Source organism: Jatropha curcas, chromosome 7 (assembly GCF_041381405.1).
Source record: "Jatropha curcas cultivar XTBG-Jc1 chromosome 7, XTBG_Jcur_1.0, whole genome shotgun sequence".
In the NCBI taxonomy this organism is placed as follows: domain Eukaryota; kingdom Viridiplantae; phylum Streptophyta; class Magnoliopsida; order Malpighiales; family Euphorbiaceae; genus Jatropha; species Jatropha curcas.
In genome coordinates, this window is record NC_143157.1 from 24,394,589 (window position 1) to 24,414,030 (window position 19,442).

The 19,442-nt window shown below is 32.1% G+C and overlaps 3 protein-coding genes across 4 annotated transcripts; all 3 read left to right on the forward strand.

Annotated features, from left to right (window-relative positions):
* The first annotated feature begins 3,610 nt into the window (after positions 1-3,610).
* On the forward strand, positions 3,611-7,943 carry LOC105632955 (actin cytoskeleton-regulatory complex pan-like protein). Its single transcript, XM_012215430.4, has 3 exons — positions 3,611-4,218; positions 4,979-5,107; positions 6,139-7,943. The coding sequence occupies exons 1-3, from the start codon at positions 3,790-3,792 to the stop codon at positions 7,708-7,710; spliced, it is 2,130 nt and encodes a 709-aa protein (XP_012070820.1). The 5' UTR covers positions 3,611-3,789; the 3' UTR covers positions 7,711-7,943.
* Positions 7,944-13,104: 5,161 nt separating this feature from the next.
* LOC105632956 (RING/U-box superfamily protein) lies at positions 13,105-15,025 on the forward strand. 2 transcript variants are annotated; one of them, XM_012215432.4, is made up of 5 exons: positions 13,105-13,375; positions 13,626-13,780; positions 14,180-14,227; positions 14,353-14,517; positions 14,799-15,025. In XM_012215432.4, the coding sequence occupies exons 1-5, from the start codon at positions 13,237-13,239 to the stop codon at positions 14,937-14,939; spliced, it is 648 nt and encodes a 215-aa protein (XP_012070822.1). In that variant the 5' UTR covers positions 13,105-13,236; the 3' UTR covers positions 14,940-15,025. The 2 variants fall into 2 exon arrangements, with proteins under 2 accessions (XP_012070822.1, XP_020534620.1); XM_020678961.3 differs by having other exon boundaries at positions 13,107-13,375; positions 14,180-14,263.
* A 462-nt stretch (positions 15,026-15,487) lies between these two features.
* On the forward strand, positions 15,488-19,058 carry LOC105632958 (endoribonuclease L-PSP family protein). The gene is made up of 6 exons (XM_012215433.4): positions 15,488-15,763; positions 16,667-16,782; positions 17,013-17,057; positions 17,746-17,819; positions 17,912-17,961; positions 18,675-19,058. The coding sequence occupies exons 1-6, from the start codon at positions 15,583-15,585 to the stop codon at positions 18,770-18,772; spliced, it is 564 nt and encodes a 187-aa protein (XP_012070823.1). The 5' UTR covers positions 15,488-15,582; the 3' UTR covers positions 18,773-19,058.
* Positions 19,059-19,442: the final 384 nt, after the last annotated feature.

Sequence of the window (19,442 nt, forward strand, 5' to 3'; positions counted from 1 at the left end):
ACAATTGTCGGTCGCAAATCGGTCGCTACATGAAATTAGCGACCGATATTGGCCATTTTGCGACCGATTTGTCGGTCGCAAAATGGCGTTTTTTTTGTAGTGCAAAAGGATAGTTTATTTTCTATTTTCACACAGATTAAGAAAATAACAAATATTATGTTTAAAGGATAATTTTATTCATGTAACGTTCCTATTATATCCATCGTAAATGACGCATGAGCAATTATTATATTGAAATAATAAGTAAAAATTAATGAATAAGATAAAATGATAAGATTTAATAAGGGTATAGTAGATAATTTATGGATCAACTATAATATTCCATCCGTCCCAAAAAGATTGTTTATTTTTTCTTTTTGATTGGTTCCCAAAATATAGTCCACTTTCTTTTTTTTTTCATTATATTTGATACTTAAATTGTCTATTATACCCTTATTAAATTTTATCTTATTCTCAATAACCATCATTAATTTTTACTTATTATTTCTATAAAACAATTGCTCATGTGTTTTTTAAGATGAGTATAATAGGAAAGTTATATGAATAAAATTGTCTTTTAACCATAATAACTGCTATTTTTTTAATCTATGTGAAAATATAGAAAGTAGACTATTTTTTTTGGGATGAAGGGAGTACAAAAAAGGAAAACGAACTATATTTTGGGACGAACTATATTTTTGGACAAATCAAAATGGAAAGATGAACTATCTTTTTGAGACAGAAGGAATATCTAGAAATGAAGGTAATGATTGGCAATGTGGGGTCCGATTGTCCTATAGGAATTCTGACTATCGACACGTGTAAAATTCACTCAATTATTAATTTTTTTTTTTTTTGACATGCTCAATTATTAAAAATTTAGTAGTTGGTTCACTAAATTATAAATATTTTCCATTCATATATCAAAATATAAATTTTTGAAAAATTCATACACAAAAAATGCAACTATTCCATAATTAATTAGAAGTATAAGAGGGAAAAATAAACCAAACCAGTTAGTACATAATTTGATAAAACGAAAGGCCATTGCTCACGTACCTCTATCACATGGAGTTAGCTTTTCATTATTAGCCTCTCTTTGTAAGAATATTTTCCCTCAAACAAAATGCAATTGCAATTCATTCAAAACGACAAACAGAGAGCAATAATAAACCCGACCATGGAATGAATGAATGTATCTCGATCAAAAGGTCCAACGAGCCATCAAAATTTCGAGCTCATCTATGGACCCCACCCCCAAAAAAAAAAATTTAAGGGGCCCGTGCTTAGTTTGGGTAATTGGACCGGGCCCCACATTTGATGACAAGGACAAAACATGTTTCTGTATTGGGTGGCCAACCCTCTTCTCCATTTACAAAAATAACATTTCAAGAATAGGCTAATCGTAGATCCAATGGTCGAGAATTAATCAAGATCAATAGCCGCAAAGACAATTCCTCTTCTTCTCCTTCTGAAAGGGAAAAAGGTTTGTCACTAATAATTTATTAGTGAGTAATTAATTAAGGTTTAAAATAATATTTTAGATCTAAATTACCAAATCTATTTTTATGGCTAATATTAATTAATATTGGGGCTCTTAAATCGAGTAAGACCATGAAGGTAGCCATGTGGGTACATTTCTGTCGTCTAGCAAAATGAAATTAGCATAGGATTTTATGAGATTATTTAACCACCAACTGCCACGTGGGATTTTCCTTGGATGCCTTTCATTATCAACTAAATTATAATTTGTTAAAAAAAAAAAAACTAAATAATAATAATGTGCAATAAGGAGAAGTCAAGGAAGGAACTTGCTAGATCTACATGCAAGTATGTAGTATTGCCCTCGAGAAATATGTGTATGTATTATTAAAGGATATAAAATGTAATTTGAGTTATGATATATTCAGTAAAATTAATTATTTTAATAAATATTAGTAATTATAATAATTTTAATTGCTTAACTAGCATTTTATCAAGTATTAAAATGAATAATATTTTATAATTTACTCTCTTAAATTCTAAAAATTAATATAAACGTTATGTCTCCGAATAGTATAAATAATAGAAATAATTGTATATTTTAGTAAAAACACTAAACGTTACACTATAGTGGAATAATGCTTTAAAAATATCGCATTATGAGTTGCAGGTTGTGATATTAAAATGAATAATATTTTATAATTTACTCTCTTAAATTCTAAAAATTAATATAAACGTTATGTCACCGAATGGTATAAATAATAGAAATAATTGTATATTTTAGTAAAAACACTAAACGTTACATAAAAAAAAAACTATAGTGAAATAATGCTTTAAAAATATCGCATTATGAGTTACGGGTTGTGACTTAGTTGGCAATATATGCTTGATATGTGAAAAGAGCTTTCGAATTCTTCCCACTAAACATATTTACAAAGAGGAGCAAAGAGCTTTAATTATAACTAAATCTTGAGTCGGATTTAGTCAGTCCCTAGTAATAGGGTGCAAATACCGGTAGTTTACAAAAAAAAAAAAAATGCATTGTGTCTAATATCTATTCATTTTTTACTTTCAAATTTTCTTATATATGAAAAAAAGAGTGCCATACTAAGACATATATATAAAAAAAATAGATATACGACTTGTCAATAGATTAAAATTCGAAACCCCTCTCCTCGTACTCAAAAAATAGAAAAAAAAAGTGAAAAAACTCCTATCTAGCATGTTGCTTTAGTTTGTATATCTAGTGATTAATGTGTTTATTTATGAATACATAAGGTAAGCTTTTTAGGCACACGTATGGGTCTCCAAATTAATTGAGTGTTTGTATGTAAAATATGAAAAGTCCTACCTCTTTGCCAAACATAGTGGAGTGGCACTTATGAATCATAATGACTCGTCATGCACAACTATCACTTGCATGCTTAATTGGTACTAGCTTTCATCCTTTTTGGTTTTCTTTATGATACTAATCAACCTTATGTTTCACATAGAAATGCTTCACCTTGTATATAACTTTATTAAAATAAAATAATTTTTTAATAATTTATTTGTAAAAAATTTTAATTATATAAATGTGTGATATCCATCCCCAAACTGTAGCGTATCTGATACATCAATGATGTATAAGAAATAGAAATGATTTATATCGATCAATTAGTTATAATTTAAATTATTTAGATTAATCATTTTGAGTTTCTGAATGAATTTTAAATCATTATGTTGTTTAAAGCTATTTTTTAAATAGAATCATTACAAAATGAGTGATTTAAATTAAAAAAATATGTATATAGATAGAAAGGTAAATGCTTCATAATATTTCTTGATATACATATAGTTTAATTGGATGTTAATTGTTTAGCAACATAAAAATTCAGATAAAAGAGGTAAAATGGACAGAAAAACGACGCCGTTTCAAGAACCGATTTAAATATACAAAATGTACAACGTCTCTTTGCAGTACACATGCTGGAGAGCACGTGCAAAGCGCGTTTCTCTCCTCCTAAACGGCATCGTATAGATCACCGGCAAACAAAATTCATGGTCAAGATAAAAGAATACGTTGACCAGGTAGATTACTCGTATGCGTATCGTATATGAATACATCTCTACTATCTCCGTTTGCGTCGTTTTCTCCAGCAAAAATCCCTGAAGAGTAGACAGCTCCTGGTCCTCCCTCTCTCTTAGCTCTCTCTGTACTTCTCTCAGTTCACACACATCACTATAACTAAAACAAAACTCTTCCTCTCTCTCTAAAAAGCTCACTGTTTTTTTTTTTTTTTTTCCTTTTCTTGCTTGCTAAATGGCGGATTTTTGTAAGCTACAACAATGAAGGTTACCGGAAAACCGCATTCTACGGCGACATTTCCGGGGAACTCTATTACTTCCAAAGCTCAGAATCCGCAGCCTCATCCAGATCTCAAGCATCGACGACGTCAAACTAGGAATCCTACTCTTACAAAATCGAAGAGAGCTGGAACTCCGGTCGGAAAGCGTAGCCGAAGTCGACCGGAAACTCCTCTCTTGAAATGGAAGATCGAAGATAGAGAGAGAAATGTTCGAGTTCAAGAGGATGAAGATGAAGATGAGCATCAGCAGGAGGAGAAGATAGAGAATGGTGCCCGTAAAGGTCGACGGAAAGTCTCACGGGCTGTGTCTGCGAGGAAGCTGGCAGCTGGTTTGTGGCGATTGCAGCTGCCGGAGACTGTGGCAGCTGGTGCCAGTGAGAGGAGGAGGAAGGGTCAATTAGGGTTTCAGGTGATTTTGACTTTCTAATGGTTTGTTTTTTCTATTTTTATGGAAAGATCTATGATTTTCCGAGTTGTGTATAGTCACCTGGGTAAATACGTCTGGTTTTGAGCTCTAGAGAATTATTTGGTTTAATTGTGTATTGAACTGATCTAAATCTAGTAATCTGTATTCGATATTGTTTGATTCTTGTTTTTGATCGATGATGACAATGCAGATGTATGCAAGTACTGTAGCGATTGAGGTGTCAATTTTTTAGGTGCCAAAAAATTATAATGAAAAAGAATAAATAAGGAAAAATTGTAACTTCAAGTTTCTATTGACTAAATTACTACTCTAAAAGAGTTCATCGATCATTACAGAAAGCTGGTGACTTCAATTTTGGAACTCTTGTATAAACTTGGTGTACTTATCCAATTTAGTGTCTTTGCAAAAAGCTCTTTAATTTTATTATCAACTGGATTGGAATGGAATCTATTTGTTCGTCTGGTATAGTTGATCCCTAATTGAGGAGGTTTGTCCTTTTAAATAAAAATCAGAGAATCTGGTTTATTTTATCTTTGGCAAGTATAGAATCTGTTTAATTGGGCTACCTGCTCGACTTCTGTTCAAATGGCTTCCAAAAAATTTGACTCCTTATTGTATGCTGTTGGAATTGATCTTTATGAAAATACTGATTCTTTGTGTCCTTAAGGCCACAAACTTATGTTGCTTCTGATTTTTTTAATTTTTTGGGGATTTTGAGGTTGCCTGTTATTTGTCTCTGCAGCCTGCCGCTGGTCATGCGGGCATCTCATTTATGCCTCATCATAGTGGCAAAGCTAAAGGGTTTGAAGTACATGATCCATTACAGAGTCCGAGTTCTGTCTCTGGTGTGAAGAATAAATTATTCTCTAAGGTGTGCACATTCTAAAATTTTCTTAACTAAGTTGTTATTGCTAATGGTTTGTTCGATATGGACAGTATTTGTGATGCTAATAATAAACTGAAGACTTCTTTTTAATTATTATATACCTAAGTTATGCGGGATACACATGATGACAAATGTTCCACATCCTGTTTCGATGTATTCCTTTTGAAGTATTGATGTCGTGTAACCATCATGATCGTCTAGCTTATGGACAAAATTGCTTGTTCTATTATGGTCTGGCATCTGTATTCCTAGTAGGAAACTAGGACCCAAAGTTAATTCGCTTTTTTGTTTGCCGTTATTCTACGTGGAAATTTCAATTCTGTAATAAGTGTATACATATTTGAATGCACACATGCATACTAGATTAACATGTCTAGATTTACATATAAAAACATTTGTGTTGATACAAAAGCTTATTTTAATCAAACCTAGACAGATAAGATAGAAGAAACGGCTCAGCAGCTTATCAAATGAATTTAGCATTGCAATCAACATAGTTTAAATCAATTTTTCCTGGATTAAAAAATAGAATCCCTATCCATGATAAACTAAAATTATTGTTTTAAATATAAAATCATCGATCACCTAGATCAAGGAAGGTGACATATGGTTAAGATAGAAAAGCTCTAATCCAGAGAACTACTAGTTTGTTATATTGTAATAATGCCGAGATTGAGCTGTCTTGTACTTGGCATTTTTCACACTCCATACTTGTATATGTGTTAGCGGACAAAATAAGTTGTGGCTAAGATGGATTTGATCAGAACATCATCCACCGTTTTGCTATGGAAAAATTTAATCATTGGAATAAGGTTCTTTTGATGACCATTTATTAGCTATATAGTTTTGAAATATCCATCTGCAATTATTGTTATTCATGAAAATTTGAAAGCATAGAATTTAATGCTCTGCCTTTTTGTTTATGTTATTTGGTACTTGGAAGGCAATTATTATTTATATCTCTTTAATTTTTATGTTTTCTTGCCTAATACTGGACCTGCTCCCCTTTTTTTTAGCTTGAACCTTCATTTCAGTTTTCCAACTCTGCAATGGAGGGCGCAACTAAATGGGATCCTGTCTGCTTGGAAACATTAGATGAGGTGCGACAGATCTACAGCCACATGAAGCGTCTTGATCAACAAGTTAGTGCTGTATCAATGGTTTCTGCCCTTGAAACTGAACTAGAGCAGGCTCAGGCATGCATTCAGGAGCTTGAAGATGAGCGTCGGTCCTCAAAAAAGAAACTGGAGCACTTTTTGAAGAAAGTAAGTGAAGAAAGGGCTGCATGGAGGAGCAGAGAGCATGAGAAAATTCGTGCATTTATTGATGACATTAAAGCAGATTTAAACCGTGAAAGAAAAAATCGTCAAAGGTTGGAAATTGTAAATTCCAAATTGGTTAATGAGCTAGCTGATGCGAAGGTTTCAGCAAAGCGATATATGCTAGACTATGAAAAAGAAAGAAAAACCAGAGAATTGGTTGAGGAAGTATGTGACGAGCTTGCAAAGGAGATTGGGGAGGACAAAGCTGAAGTTGAAGCACTAAAGAGAGAATCAATGAAACTCCGTGAGGAAGTGGATGAGGAAAGGAAGATGTTGCAGATGGCTGAGGTATGGCGTGAAGAGCGTGTTCAAATGAAGTTGGTGGACGCAAAGGTGGCACTTGAACAAAAATATTCAGAGATGAACAAGCTTGTAGCAGATTTAGAAACTTTTCTAAGATCCAGAAGCGCGACCCCAGATTTGAAGGAAATGCAAGAAGCTGAATTGCTTCTACATGCTGCTGCCTCTGTGAATATCCGGGAGATGAAGGAATTCACATATGAGCCAGCTAACCCAGATGACATTTTCTCTGTTTTTGAAGAAGTTAATGCTGGTGAACCCAATGAGAGGGAGATTGAGCCTTGTATTGCATACAGTCCTGCCAGCCACGCCTCAAAAATTCATACTGTGAGTCCTGAAGTAGATGTGATTACCAAGGATAGCAATCACAGACATTCTGATGCATTCTTTGATCACAATGGTGATATTGAAGAAGATGAGAGCGGGTGGGAAACTGTAAGCCATCTTGAAGATCAAGGTTCAAGTTACTCACCAGAAGGGAGCATCCCATCTGTCAACAACAATCACCGAGATAGTAATGTTTCAGGGAGTGGAACAGAATGGGAAGAAAATGCATGCGGTGAAACCCCAATAACTGAAATCACCGAACTCTGTTCTGTGCCAACAAGACAGTTGAAGAAAGTGTCATCTATCGCAAAGCTTTGGAGATCAGGCCCAAACAATGGAGATAACTATAAAATAATTTCAGTAGATGGAATCAATGGCAGGCTATCCAATGGAAGGAAATCTAGTGGGGGCATTTTATCTCCAGATCGAGGGTCAGGTAAAGGGGGAGGAGACAGCCCTGATTTGGTGGGGCAATGGAGTTCGCCTGACTCGGGTAATCCTCACATAACTAGAGGAATGAAAGGTTGCATTGAATGGCCACGTGGTGCGCAAAAGAATAGCTTGAAGGCAAGGCTTATGGAGGCAAGGATGGAGAGCCAGAAAGTCCAACTACGCCATGTTCTGAGACAGAAGATCTAGGTAGGTAGAATTAATGATGCAAATGTTGTTTATCAAAAAATTTCAGAGAAAACCAGATGGAAATAAGTAGTAGTATCATTTTTTGACCGTGGAGGTAGAGAATGAGTTTGTTTCTTGTTGTAAATGGTCAAAAAGGATAAAAATGCATCATTGGCTTCATGGACTGAACGCCATCTGATATACATGTAATGCTTTTTGCTAAATGCCCATTTTAGTGGAAATTACATTATTTATGGTGTCTTGGCTATGCATTAAGAGAATGCAACGCTCTTCTTTATATATATTTGCCTAACAAAACAAAAAGCAATTTTCATTATTTTTGGGCTTCAAAGAGAAAATAACTACAGATGGTTGAAAGCCTTCATATGTTGTATATCTTTTATTATTATAAGCAGATAAACAATTTACAACTTCTTTTTTTTTTTTTTAGTTTTAATTAAGTTTATTTCTTATCCATAATATGAAACGATAATCTATATTTTTGCCCTCTAAGAAAAAATTATCTTCCGCCACTGCTTGCTCCGCGCTTTCATGGATGTATGATATTTATATTTTTATTTGAGTCGTAAAATATATATGTGTAATAAGAAAATATAAATAACAATAAATCAAAGTATGATGTAAATATAATATGCAAAATTGAAATTGGTTATTATACCTAATGATTAATTTATTTATTCATTCAATAGACTTGAAAAGTAAAAGAATATCTAAATGTGTAACCGATTGAAATGCTAAAAGAATTTTGTTGTATAAAACACAAGATATCAGAAGATGAGATAATTAGTAAGAATTTATTTTCTTTTAGAATAGTAAATTGAAGCATCAATGTATACATATATAATAAGAGTTGAAGAGGTATGGAAGCTAATACTTTATTTATTGAAATATATATTTCTACGTATTTTCATAATATTTTTTAGAATAGTTATTTTTTAAAAATATTAGCTGGTAATTTTAAGAAATTAAGGGAGCGACACTTAATTTTTTTCAAATTTTTGTATTTTTTATATAAAATACTACTGCTATTTTCGACCTTTTTTTTTAATATTCATTGAAATTATATCTATGTTCTAATTTTTTATATAAAATTATACTCTTGTAATGATAAGCAATGGGTTGTGTTGAACTATGAATCTGAGCTCAAGAGGTGTTCGCAAGAGAATGGAAAGTATAATGAAGATGAAAAACGAACTCTATGCCGCCCAGTTAGCTGCAATGGAAAATTATACTGCATCTCCACAGATAGAACACTAATTGCTGTTGATGAAATCAAGCAGAATTGTGTTTTGTTGCGGTCCTTGCATGCAAGTTGCAATTATATAACTTGTACTTATAATGGGGTTACAATTACAGGAGCAGAATGCTTTATTGACTATGACGGTGAAATTTATGGTATCTGTGTACTGTTGAATTTTGTTTCAGAAGTTGATGCTGTTGAGATTCAAAGGCTAGATTTTTCTCATATGGTCTGGAACAAAGTGGAATGTATAAAGGATTTAGTGATCTTTTTTGGTTCTGAGTATTCTTTATTTTATCCTGCCATTAATATAGGAGTACAAGTAAATTGTGTTTATTTCACTATGGACAATTTAGAAGAGGGAAAGAAGAAATTGTACTTTTACAACGCAGAAGATAACAGTCTTTCTGTTACTCCATTCTCTATGTTACCTTTCTTTTTTATTTCTTGAAAATTTTTGAAGTTCTAATATGAATAAAACTTATGTTATTTGATTCGCAGGTTAACTCGCGTAAAAAAGAAGCCAAAGGAGAGGGGAAAATCAAAAATTGTGATGGAAAATCACTTCTTCTTGATCTTCCCTCAGACATTACTTCAATGATTGCCATGAAACTCACCTTAATAGATTATTTACACTTTCGTGCTACTTGTCGAACGTTTCGATCAATAGCTCCTCATATCCGATGGAAGATGAATTTAAATAGAATAGAAAACCATACATTACCACTATCTCCATGGCTAATGTACTTTTATGGGGATAATATACGCATTTTCTTAGACCCAATGCATGGCGATAAATATCTAATGAGTTTACCCCAACAATTATCAGGTTGTGAGATTTGTTATTCAAAAAATGGTTGGCTTCTAATGTCTACAGGTTCTACATACACTTTTTTTCCCAACCTTTTACCGGTAAAATTCTGCAGTTCCCTGTAACTGTTTGTGGGGAAAATACATTTCTAATAAACACATGCATTTGCTTTTCTAGTCTTCCAATTTCTATAGACAGTGTTGTAGTTGAAATAAGCAAGTCGAATATGTCACTAGAAGGAGCAGAGTGTTCTTTAATTGCATGTATTCACCATTGGAGCAGAGCGTCAGTGGAGGTGGGAAAATCTAGAAGATGACAGTGGCTTCACCTTTAACAGTAATAACCCAGTTTTCTACAATGAAGCATTTTAATTATCTGGTTGAATGTGAAGGGGACTTGCTATCTGTGTTTGTGTGTAAATTTGGGAAGTGGGTTAAAGTTTTTAGGCTAGATCAATCTACAATGAGTCCGATCAAAGTCAAGAATCTGGGAAATCATAAGCTTTTTGTTAGTCATTCCTCCTCATTTTCTGCTTTGGCGAACAATACCAGAATGAAGAACAAAATCCATTTTCCCAGGTTTCATGGTGGTAGTATTATTTCTATTCTCTTGACAGTAATAGTTTTCATTCGATGGATCAGAGGGATTTACCAATAGACTTCCACAACAATTGCACTGTGCTTGGATTCAATCTCAGTGGTGCTGAGTATATTATTATTATTATTATTATTATTAGTGTTAATTTGTTTTTGTATTTGATCCTTTCTTTTCATTTCTCTTTTGTTTGTTTCTAATTATTTATTAGAACTAGTCATCCCTGCAATATAATATAAATTCACTAGTGCTGAATTAGAATACAAAATACAAAATTATCAAATATTTTTTAGACTAAATTTCTACCTTTTGCCCAAAATATTCTGATTCGTGGGCATATTCCATGGTTTAATCAAATGTCAAATATCAGAAAGTCTAAAAAATATTTTTTAAATAATTAAGTTATTTTCTGAAAATAAATAGAGTTTATATTTTTTTTTCAATTTCAAAAAAGTTATATATTTTTTTTTTCTCAACATTAAATAAGGATCTCAAGAGCAAATTCCATCCACAAAACTTGGTAAAGTAGACTCGAAGAAGAATGCAAACCTTTTTTTTTTTTTTTGCAACTTTTCCAAACAATTCTTGAATATGGTAAATTTGTATATAAAATTATAATGAGTTTACTTCTATGGCCAAAGTTAAAATTTTAAATTAACATTCCAATGTCTTTTTTTTATTTTTATTTTAAATTTAACAACTAATCAATCAATTACTTTTACTAAACACTTGAGCTTTAAACCACTATATAAACAACTAATTATTAATATAAAATAATTAACAGTTACTAAAATAATTAGTATTGCCCGATAAATCCTAAAAGGGCATTGAACCGACCACCCTACATGCACCTGGTTTATGGTGTACTCTCTTTAAACAACTTTCACATTAATAGACGCTTATAGAATTTCTGCTGTATTTAAATCAAACGTAATCAGCGCCCAGAAAGATTTTAGATGCCCTTAGTTGTATCCCCAAAAAATATATATAGTAGCACGATGAACGTACTGTTAACATATGACAATATCACCAACATATTGTAGATGTTAAGAAAGGAGTAGATGCAAGAAAATAATCATTTTACATACTGTTTAGCCAAGAAGAGAGTGGTACCGTAAAACTTTTCTTAGCATGAATGTAACATTTAGTTTATTATGTAATAGCAATTTAGTTTTATTATGTAATAGCAAAGTTGTGTTTTAATTTGTTGGTTTTTTTTTTTTTTTTACCCAAAAAGAGATTTTTATGGATGTTTCTTTTTATTTTGTTTTGTTGAGGTTTATTTACTAAATTTTTTCAGGCTAGATTTAAGTGTTTTGGAGAGATTGTTGGCTTGGATTAAATTATTTAGATAAACTGAATTTTTTCTAGCCTGTTTATTATAGTAAAATAAATTTATTTTGCTGATAAAAAAATTATCAACATATTATATATTACAGTGGATACAAGTTCAACTAACTAAATTGAGTATGTCAAGTTCAACATTTATTACAGTGGATTCAACTTATTATTCAACTAACTATTGTTTTCAACAGTAAATAATAAATAATATTAAATTGAGTATGTCAATTCAACATTTATCACAGTGGATGCACAATACTTGTATTTAATAATAAAGTATGGGATCGAATAATATTCATTATCATTCTTGAGAATAGAATAATTTGCATACTCACTTTAAATATAGATCAGACCAATGAAAATATATATATATTTTTGAAACGAAGATGTTTTATACTAGAAAAAAAAAAAATAAAGCGAAAATCATTTTTAAAAAGCCTCTCTTTTTTGGAAAAAATTTTATTAGAACTGGTCTATGGTTAGATTCCATGTAGGGAAGTCTTTATCCTCCTAAAAGAGGTAATGCTCTATCACTTCTACATAAACTCCTGCTTCTTGTATTCATCTTATCTGCATATTGGACAAAGTATTAATATGGCGAGGAATTAATACTGGGTGGACACATCTCAAACAAAGAAACTAGTATTTGTTTTTCTGTAATGTTGTTAGAAAAGCAAACAAAAGACAACACATCAAACAGAGAGTAAGACTGAAAGAAAGAAAGAAAGAAAGAAAGAAAGAAAGAGACTGACCTACATTTTTCTAGTTGCTAGCTACCCATAATAACAATTAATGCAAAAGAAGGACCACCTGCCCTATCTAAACAAAATGTCCATATTTCCAAGATTTTTTATTGTCTTAAAATCATGTCCTCTGTCCCCCAATGCTCTAATTCCCAGCCCACAGAGGCGCTATAACCAACTATCCTCTCCCAGAGCACTTGGTTTTTCAAAACTATATTTCCTATTTATTTCTATATCTATATTTTTCCCATTGGCGCCCCTTGCTTTGGTTGCAGTACTCACCAGAAAAATAGCTAGTGCTTTTATTATCAGATAGTGAAATCGATAGGGAAAGAGATGTATTGCTTCTCAATGGTTATCTATAGCTAGCGTCCAGAGATATGGCATGCAAATAAATGAACTAGACCTATTCACTGCAGCCCAGTTGGGTCTCTAATATATATATATATATATATATATATATATATATATAAAGAAGTCGTGCTTTTTCTTTTTTCTTTTTTTTTTTTCACTGAAACATGCAAATATACAGAGCGATAGATATTATTTGTTTCTTTATTTCCCCTTCTATTGATATATCCAAGTGTACTGTAGACACTCATTATGGCTCTCTGGGAGTAGCATTATCTTCAGCAATTTGAAGTTACTTGTAAATATGCATGTGATGGGGTAGCCCTCTTTAAATGCCTAATTGTTTGCTATATTTATAAGATCTTGCTTTGCCTTTGTTCATTTCTTTCATATCAGTTATTTCTCCTTTGGCTTCTACCTTTCTCTTCCCTCCAAAGACCTACCAAATGATAAAGAATTGGCTTTCTGGTTTTATTAGGGTTTCTTTGTGGATTCTTGAAGCAATGGAAGTTTTTGGAATTGGGTTTTTTATTAGGGTTATCAAGAAAGCTTTCTTTGTTACTTCCACTTGCGTTCTTGCATTAGGTATGTGCTTTCCCTCTCTCCTCTCATGCAAATCTGTTGTGCCCATAAAGAAATAATATATTAGTTATTAGAACCCTAAAAAAAATGGAAAGATGGAGGAAATTCTTAAAAAAAAAAAAAAAGAAAATATTTCCACTAAAATTTTTTTAATTTTGACATGAATTTAATTATTACACATTTGCTTAAATAAGTTGTCACGTGAATTCATTATAATATATATAATCTAATATATTTTTATTTATTTTTGTAGGAGGGGCTGTTTTGGGAACAATAGTAGGAGCCATGAAAGGGCAGACAACAGAAACTGGGTTTCTTCATGGCTCTGCAATAGGTGCTGTGACCGGTGCAGTCACTGCCGTACAATTGTTGGAATCAATTGCTGATGATGGTGAGCCATTGTCTAAGGTAAATTTTTTTTCTTTTTTGAAGAGCTAAAATAGAATAAAAGCTCAAATAACACACATTATTTGAGGCAAAGGGCTGATCCTGATCGGAAAAAATTTTCATTAGGGAAGATCAAATTCATGATCTAAGTCATGAAGATAAATTCAAAAGTACTCTTTGACACTTAGTTACCTGTTCGGGTTATAATTCTAATATCATTTCAACAATAATTAATTTGGAAATGCCATTTATTATTGAATTGTAACATCATGGTATGGTTTATACTAGGGTGGGCCATCTTTTTGTTTCTTTTTTTTTTTTTTTTAAATTCATTTGAATTGAATATGATACATTCACCCAATATTTGAAACTTAAATAATACTGTTCTTCATTTAATACTATTAAAAATATTTTTTACAGGTTGCTCTATTTTATAGCTTGATGAATGGGAAGGTCTTCATGGAATGGGTAAGTCCAGCATTGCTAAAAGCTTATCAATGGCAAGTAAGTAAATTTTCATTCATTTATTTAAATTAATTTATTATAAATAAATTGAAAACTTAATTAAGCATTTCATTAATTATTTTGATCAGATTAGTGCATTGGAAACCACTTACAGAGAAATTTCAGACATCTATGATACAAGTGGAAATAGAGGTTTATCTAAGAATTGCATTCAAAAGCTTCCTCAGCTAAAATTCCAAATTAGTGACAACTTGGATCATTGTCATGAAATCTGTTGTTCGATTTGTTTACAGGTAATTTTTTTCTTCTTGAGATGATTTTATGGTGACCCTTTTGTTGGACGGATGATCTTGTTTATTGACCGAGGGAGGGGCCGCCCAGGGGTGGCCTCCGCCTCCCTAACCAAATTTTTTTTTTTTACCCTATAAAACAGTAAAATTTTCAATTTTGCCCCCCTAACTCTAATTTCTGGCTTCGCCGTTACTTATGTTAGGACAAGAATTAATTATGTAATATATTTGATGAGTGGAATACTGTAATGTTTATAAACTATATTGTTCTTTGTTTTTTTCAGGATTTTAAGGATGGGGATTCCATGAGAAAGCTTCCCTTTTGTGGGCACTTCTTTCACTTGGACTGCCTAGATAAATGGCTGATCAGAAATGGCTCTTGTCCAATGTGTAGAAATTATATTTGCAATGACCATGAATTGTAAACTAATGGTTTTGGCTCTCCAATTAATCAACAAGTAGCTTAAAAGGAAATGAAAAGATTGATAACTGGGTTCTAGTTTTACACCAAGGAATAGGGGTGAACGGGTTTCAGTCTCCTAACCAAAATCAGTTCGAAAATATGAATTTCGAATCGATTTTCTACTTTGATTTTGATTTTAGAGTAGTTGAATCAATTTCATTGTTAGAAACCAAAATCAGTTTGGAAATATTAAATTTGGTAATCAACAATAAATTCAGTTAATCAATAAATCAAACCCATAAAAACAATTAAGCAATGAATCCATGTCAACGATTCCATTCAAAAAATGGTTTCATATAACGATTAACAGCACCATTACACAAAATCAATGTGAAAATGAATTTGACTTTGTTTAGATGAAGCTAGACCTAATGGGCTCTTAGACCTAATAAGCCCAAATATGTAAATTTTAGCCCATAACTAATGGGCTGAGTAATGCAAGCCGATCTTCTTCCCCACCAATTAACATTCCAAAAGTTACAAGGCAACAAATACCCAAATATTCGAATATAAGGACTGCAGACTTTGCCACTGCCATTTCTTCGTGTCTCCTCTCACTCGGTCACTGCTCACTGATAAAAAAAATCAAAATAAACACAGAGAAAATGGCGTGGTGTGCTTTGAAACCCTTTAATGTCCCAATAATGAAGGCCGGAGGAGTGATTCGTCCACGGGCTCCGCTGGCAATCGGCTGCGCTTCAGTCGTCGGCACCAGTCTTTGGCGCTCTTCTTCGAACCGATCATTCGCTCCTCCCTTGGCCTCATTAAGCACCGCCACTTCTTCTTGTAACTAGCTCTCTTTTCTTGCTCTTCTATCTGTTTGGATTTGGCATTTACAATTTCTGGAGTTTTGAGTGTTTGAAATTGATCCCTAAATGAATTGATAAGATGATTATCGTGGTGATATTTCGTACTGTGTTCGAGGTTTTGGTGTCCAATTTGGTACCAGAGTAACTCGATAGGTTTTTTCGATTTCTTTATTAATGTTATTATTATTATTATTATTATTATTAATTTGTTATTGTTCTAGTTAATTTTTATTGAAATAAATGCATGTGGTGTCAGAATTGTAATTCATGAATCATGTGGTTTATGTAATGTTTTGCCCATAAATCTAAATTCTAGATTTCATGCATTACCCACTCTGCAAGTTACTTTATAATTGTGTTGATGTTGTTATTTTCTTATGTTTGTTGCTTTGATGATAGAAGAGCACAATGTAATTTAGTGAAATTCTAAATTTTTTTGTTCTTTTTATTCTTTTGATTTAATTTCTAATTATTGAAAAAAAAAATACTTCATGCTTTTAATGATTGAATTTATTTTTTTCCAAAAAATTTAACTTCAAGTTGTGAGATTAATTATAGATTTGAACTTGTTGACTGAAGAATCGATGTTTTTATAGTTGAAGTTTTAGAATGCAGTGGATATATCAATCTCTGGATAGAAGGATAAAAGAAGAAAAGGAGCAAAAGAAAGGACAAAGGAGAGAAAATAATATGTTGATAGATTGTATAAAAAGAAATGACTAATAAAAAGCTAACCTAGAGCATGTTTTGGGCTTGTAATCTTACATTTGATCTGTTATCTCTTTCTATATGTGAATGTATGTCACAAAGAAAAAGTTGATTTGGGTTATGGGCTCTGATTATCATGGTGCCTGACAATTGGGAAACATATATATTTCAGCTAAGAAGGAGGCTGTTAAGACTGAGAACGCTCCAGCAGCACTGGGACCATATTCTCAAGCAATCAAGGCCAACAACCTTTTATTTGTTTCTGGGGTTCTAGGTCTTATTCCGGAGGTACATGCCATTGTCATTTCAAGACCTGCTCAACAGCATTCCATGTATTTATTTTGTTTTCTTTGACATAAAAGATATACTTTTGTTCCTTAATCACTATATTTTCAGTGTTTTACATGCACATTGAGATTTGCATGCTTAACCAAGTACATTATCCCTTTTTAAAGATATTTTTTAAGTATAATATCTTTATATCTATTCTAATAAGCGTCTGTGGTACTTTATTCCAGACTGGGAAGTTCATCTCTGATAGTGTTGAGGATCAGACGGAACAGGTACATAAGCTAACCTTGGTCTAACCTTCCACACTGTTGGAATTTGTTTGGTTTTGCAAGAAAAGAGTTTAATTATTTGTATCATTTATTTTCAAGATAAGCTTCTATGCTCAACTTGGCAGCTGATAACCTGAGCCCAGCTAATACTCAGTTTGTTCAGCATGCTTTATAAGCAGATGCCTTGTTTAGGTTATTTTATGGTTTGGACCAAATATATTTTTTCATTAGAAATTGGTACTTTTAATTTGCCGAGCCCAAGTACAACAGGCTTTTGACATTTGTTGAATGGCTAAGAAAATTGGCTGAAGAAAAATTTCTTGAAGCAATGACAATTTATAAGCTGCTAGTAGATCTGAATAGGAGTGTAGGCTGCTTGGTTAATATGTTGGGCACGTGAATGGGTCAATTGGTCTGTGTCTTTTTTAAGGTGGCCCATAAACTTTAATATATAGTTTTGCTTTCCCCGCCTGTTATAATCGATTTGTATTTTCCTTCTGATATATGCTGAAACTGGAGTGATTGGTCTTTTCCACTGGTATCAATCTCCATTTAGATTTTCAATATGACCTTTCTTTTTTATCAAATGCTATTCCTTAGCCAAAGCATGAAATTGCTATTGATAAATTTTTGGTTTCAAAGCTTTAGAACTGGTTGATAATTGGTGGATTTTTGTTTTTGAAATTTACAGTTGCTTAAAAATATGGGTGAAATATTAAAAGCTAGTGGAGCTGACTATTCCTCTGTTGTAAAGACAACAATTATGTAAGTCTTTCTTTTTTATTGGCAATATTCCTTTTGATATTGCAAAATGTAAACACAACGAGCTGTCTTCGTTCCTTTTTTCTTCTTTGCAGGTTGGCTGACCTGAAGGATTTCAAAAAAGTGAATGAAATCTATGCAAAATGTGAGTTCTATTGAATTTTTATATTTGGATCAAATGAATTTGGCATGTAAAGCTACATACAGTCTTCCACTCTGTTCGGTTGAGATTTATACTGCTAATATTGCACGATGAAATTAATAAAAAAATAATGAGCATATTTTTAGGTCACTCTCATGTAAATTTAGAATATGGCCTGGTGCAAGTTTAGGCTGGACGGCAGAATGCTTCCGCATGTGCTAATTGCTGAATTCTCAAAATTTCACTTTTAGTTTTAAGGTTTTGGATTCTTCAAATAATCTGCCTGATTTTAAGATATAACATATCACAGATTAATTGGTCTTCACATATAGTTTTAAGATTTTCAATCCTTCTCATAAACTGTCTGCTTTTAAGACATGACATGTCACAGGTTAATTGGTTAATTGAAACAACAAAAGAAATTGTTTTAGCAGATTCTTGATATCATGTATTACCCATAAAAGAATTTTTACATTTTTTTCACTTTGGGCATGTAGATTTTGATTTTGTATTTGGGTTGGCCGATTGAGGCAAGGAGCCAAAGCTATTCTGGAACAATAAATTTTTTTATACATTGGCTTACTGAAGGAAAATTTAACAAAATAAATATTATTTCTGATTGAAAATTAAGAAAAAGAAGCATTTTGTACAGTACTATGAAAAAGGTTTATTTATGCATTTCTGATTCCACACTTGCAATATGGTTTATGTTGCAGACTTTCCTGCACCATTTCCTTCTCGTTCAACATATCAGGTAGCAGCATTGCCAATGGATGCCAAGATTGAAATTGAGTGCATAGCCCAACTTCCCTAAAAACTTGGAACTCTAGCCTCATCTGGGAACTTGCGTAGATGCCTTCTAAAAGTTTGCTCAAAGTTAATAAATTGGTTTGGGAGGGAAATAAGACAGTTGAATTGCACTTTTTTGCTTGGCGTTCCTTGAATGTTTTGCTTCGTCTAATGTGATCCTCTTGGTCAATTAGTGGCCTAGTGGACAAAATTTAGGGCAATGGATATCCCTTACAATTTGTGTTAAAACTTTCAGTTTATAGTAGTGTTTTTAGCCTATGGAAATGGAAATTAAATGTTTGAGAGAATCATTCAAGATTTTCAGCAGTCTTGTGTGCTTGATTTGGAAGTGCATTTGAAGATTGTGTTTTGAACATTCATATATATTTTTTATTTGCATTTATAAAACTATAATTGAAAAATAAACAAACAAATAATTTTTCTAAATTATAGTGCTCAATTTGTTCCTGAAATTTGTGAGCCAAATTTGTTAAATTGTACTAATATTTTTCTTTAATTATCATCCAACTTTGAACCAAATACAAAAAGGCCTAATCTTTTTACCAAAAAGAATAAATATTTGATTTAAATCAGATATAATTAAAAGATAATAATAATTTTTCAGATGAAATATTTTTAATTTTAAAATTTTTTAAAATAAAATATTTTGTTTAATTGTTATTTTTTAAATCAAA

Coding starts and splice junctions, on each gene's coding strand:
- LOC105632955 (XM_012215430.4), top strand. CDS start 3,790: ATGAAGGTTACCGGAAAACCGCATTCTACGGCGACATTTCCGGGGAAC. Junction 4,219..4,978: donor AGGGTCAATTAGGGTTTCAG/GTGATTTTGACT, acceptor TTGTCTCTGCAG/CCTGCCGCTGGTCATGCGGG. Junction 5,108..6,138: donor AGAATAAATTATTCTCTAAG/GTGTGCACATTC, acceptor CCTTTTTTTTAG/CTTGAACCTTCATTTCAGTT.
- LOC105632956 (XM_020678961.3), top strand. CDS start 13,237: ATGATAAAGAATTGGCTTTCTGGTTTTATTAGGGTTTCTTTGTGGATT. Junction 14,264..14,352: donor TAAAAGCTTATCAATGGCAA/GTAAGTAAATTT, acceptor TATTTTGATCAG/ATTAGTGCATTGGAAACCAC. Junction 14,518..14,798: donor GTTGTTCGATTTGTTTACAG/GTAATTTTTTTC, acceptor TGTTTTTTTCAG/GATTTTAAGGATGGGGATTC.
- LOC105632958 (XM_012215433.4), top strand. CDS start 15,583: ATGGCGTGGTGTGCTTTGAAACCCTTTAATGTCCCAATAATGAAGGCC. Junction 15,764..16,666: donor AAGCACCGCCACTTCTTCTT/GTAACTAGCTCT, acceptor TATATATTTCAG/CTAAGAAGGAGGCTGTTAAG. Junction 17,820..17,911: donor GTTGTAAAGACAACAATTAT/GTAAGTCTTTCT, acceptor TCTTCTTTGCAG/GTTGGCTGACCTGAAGGATT.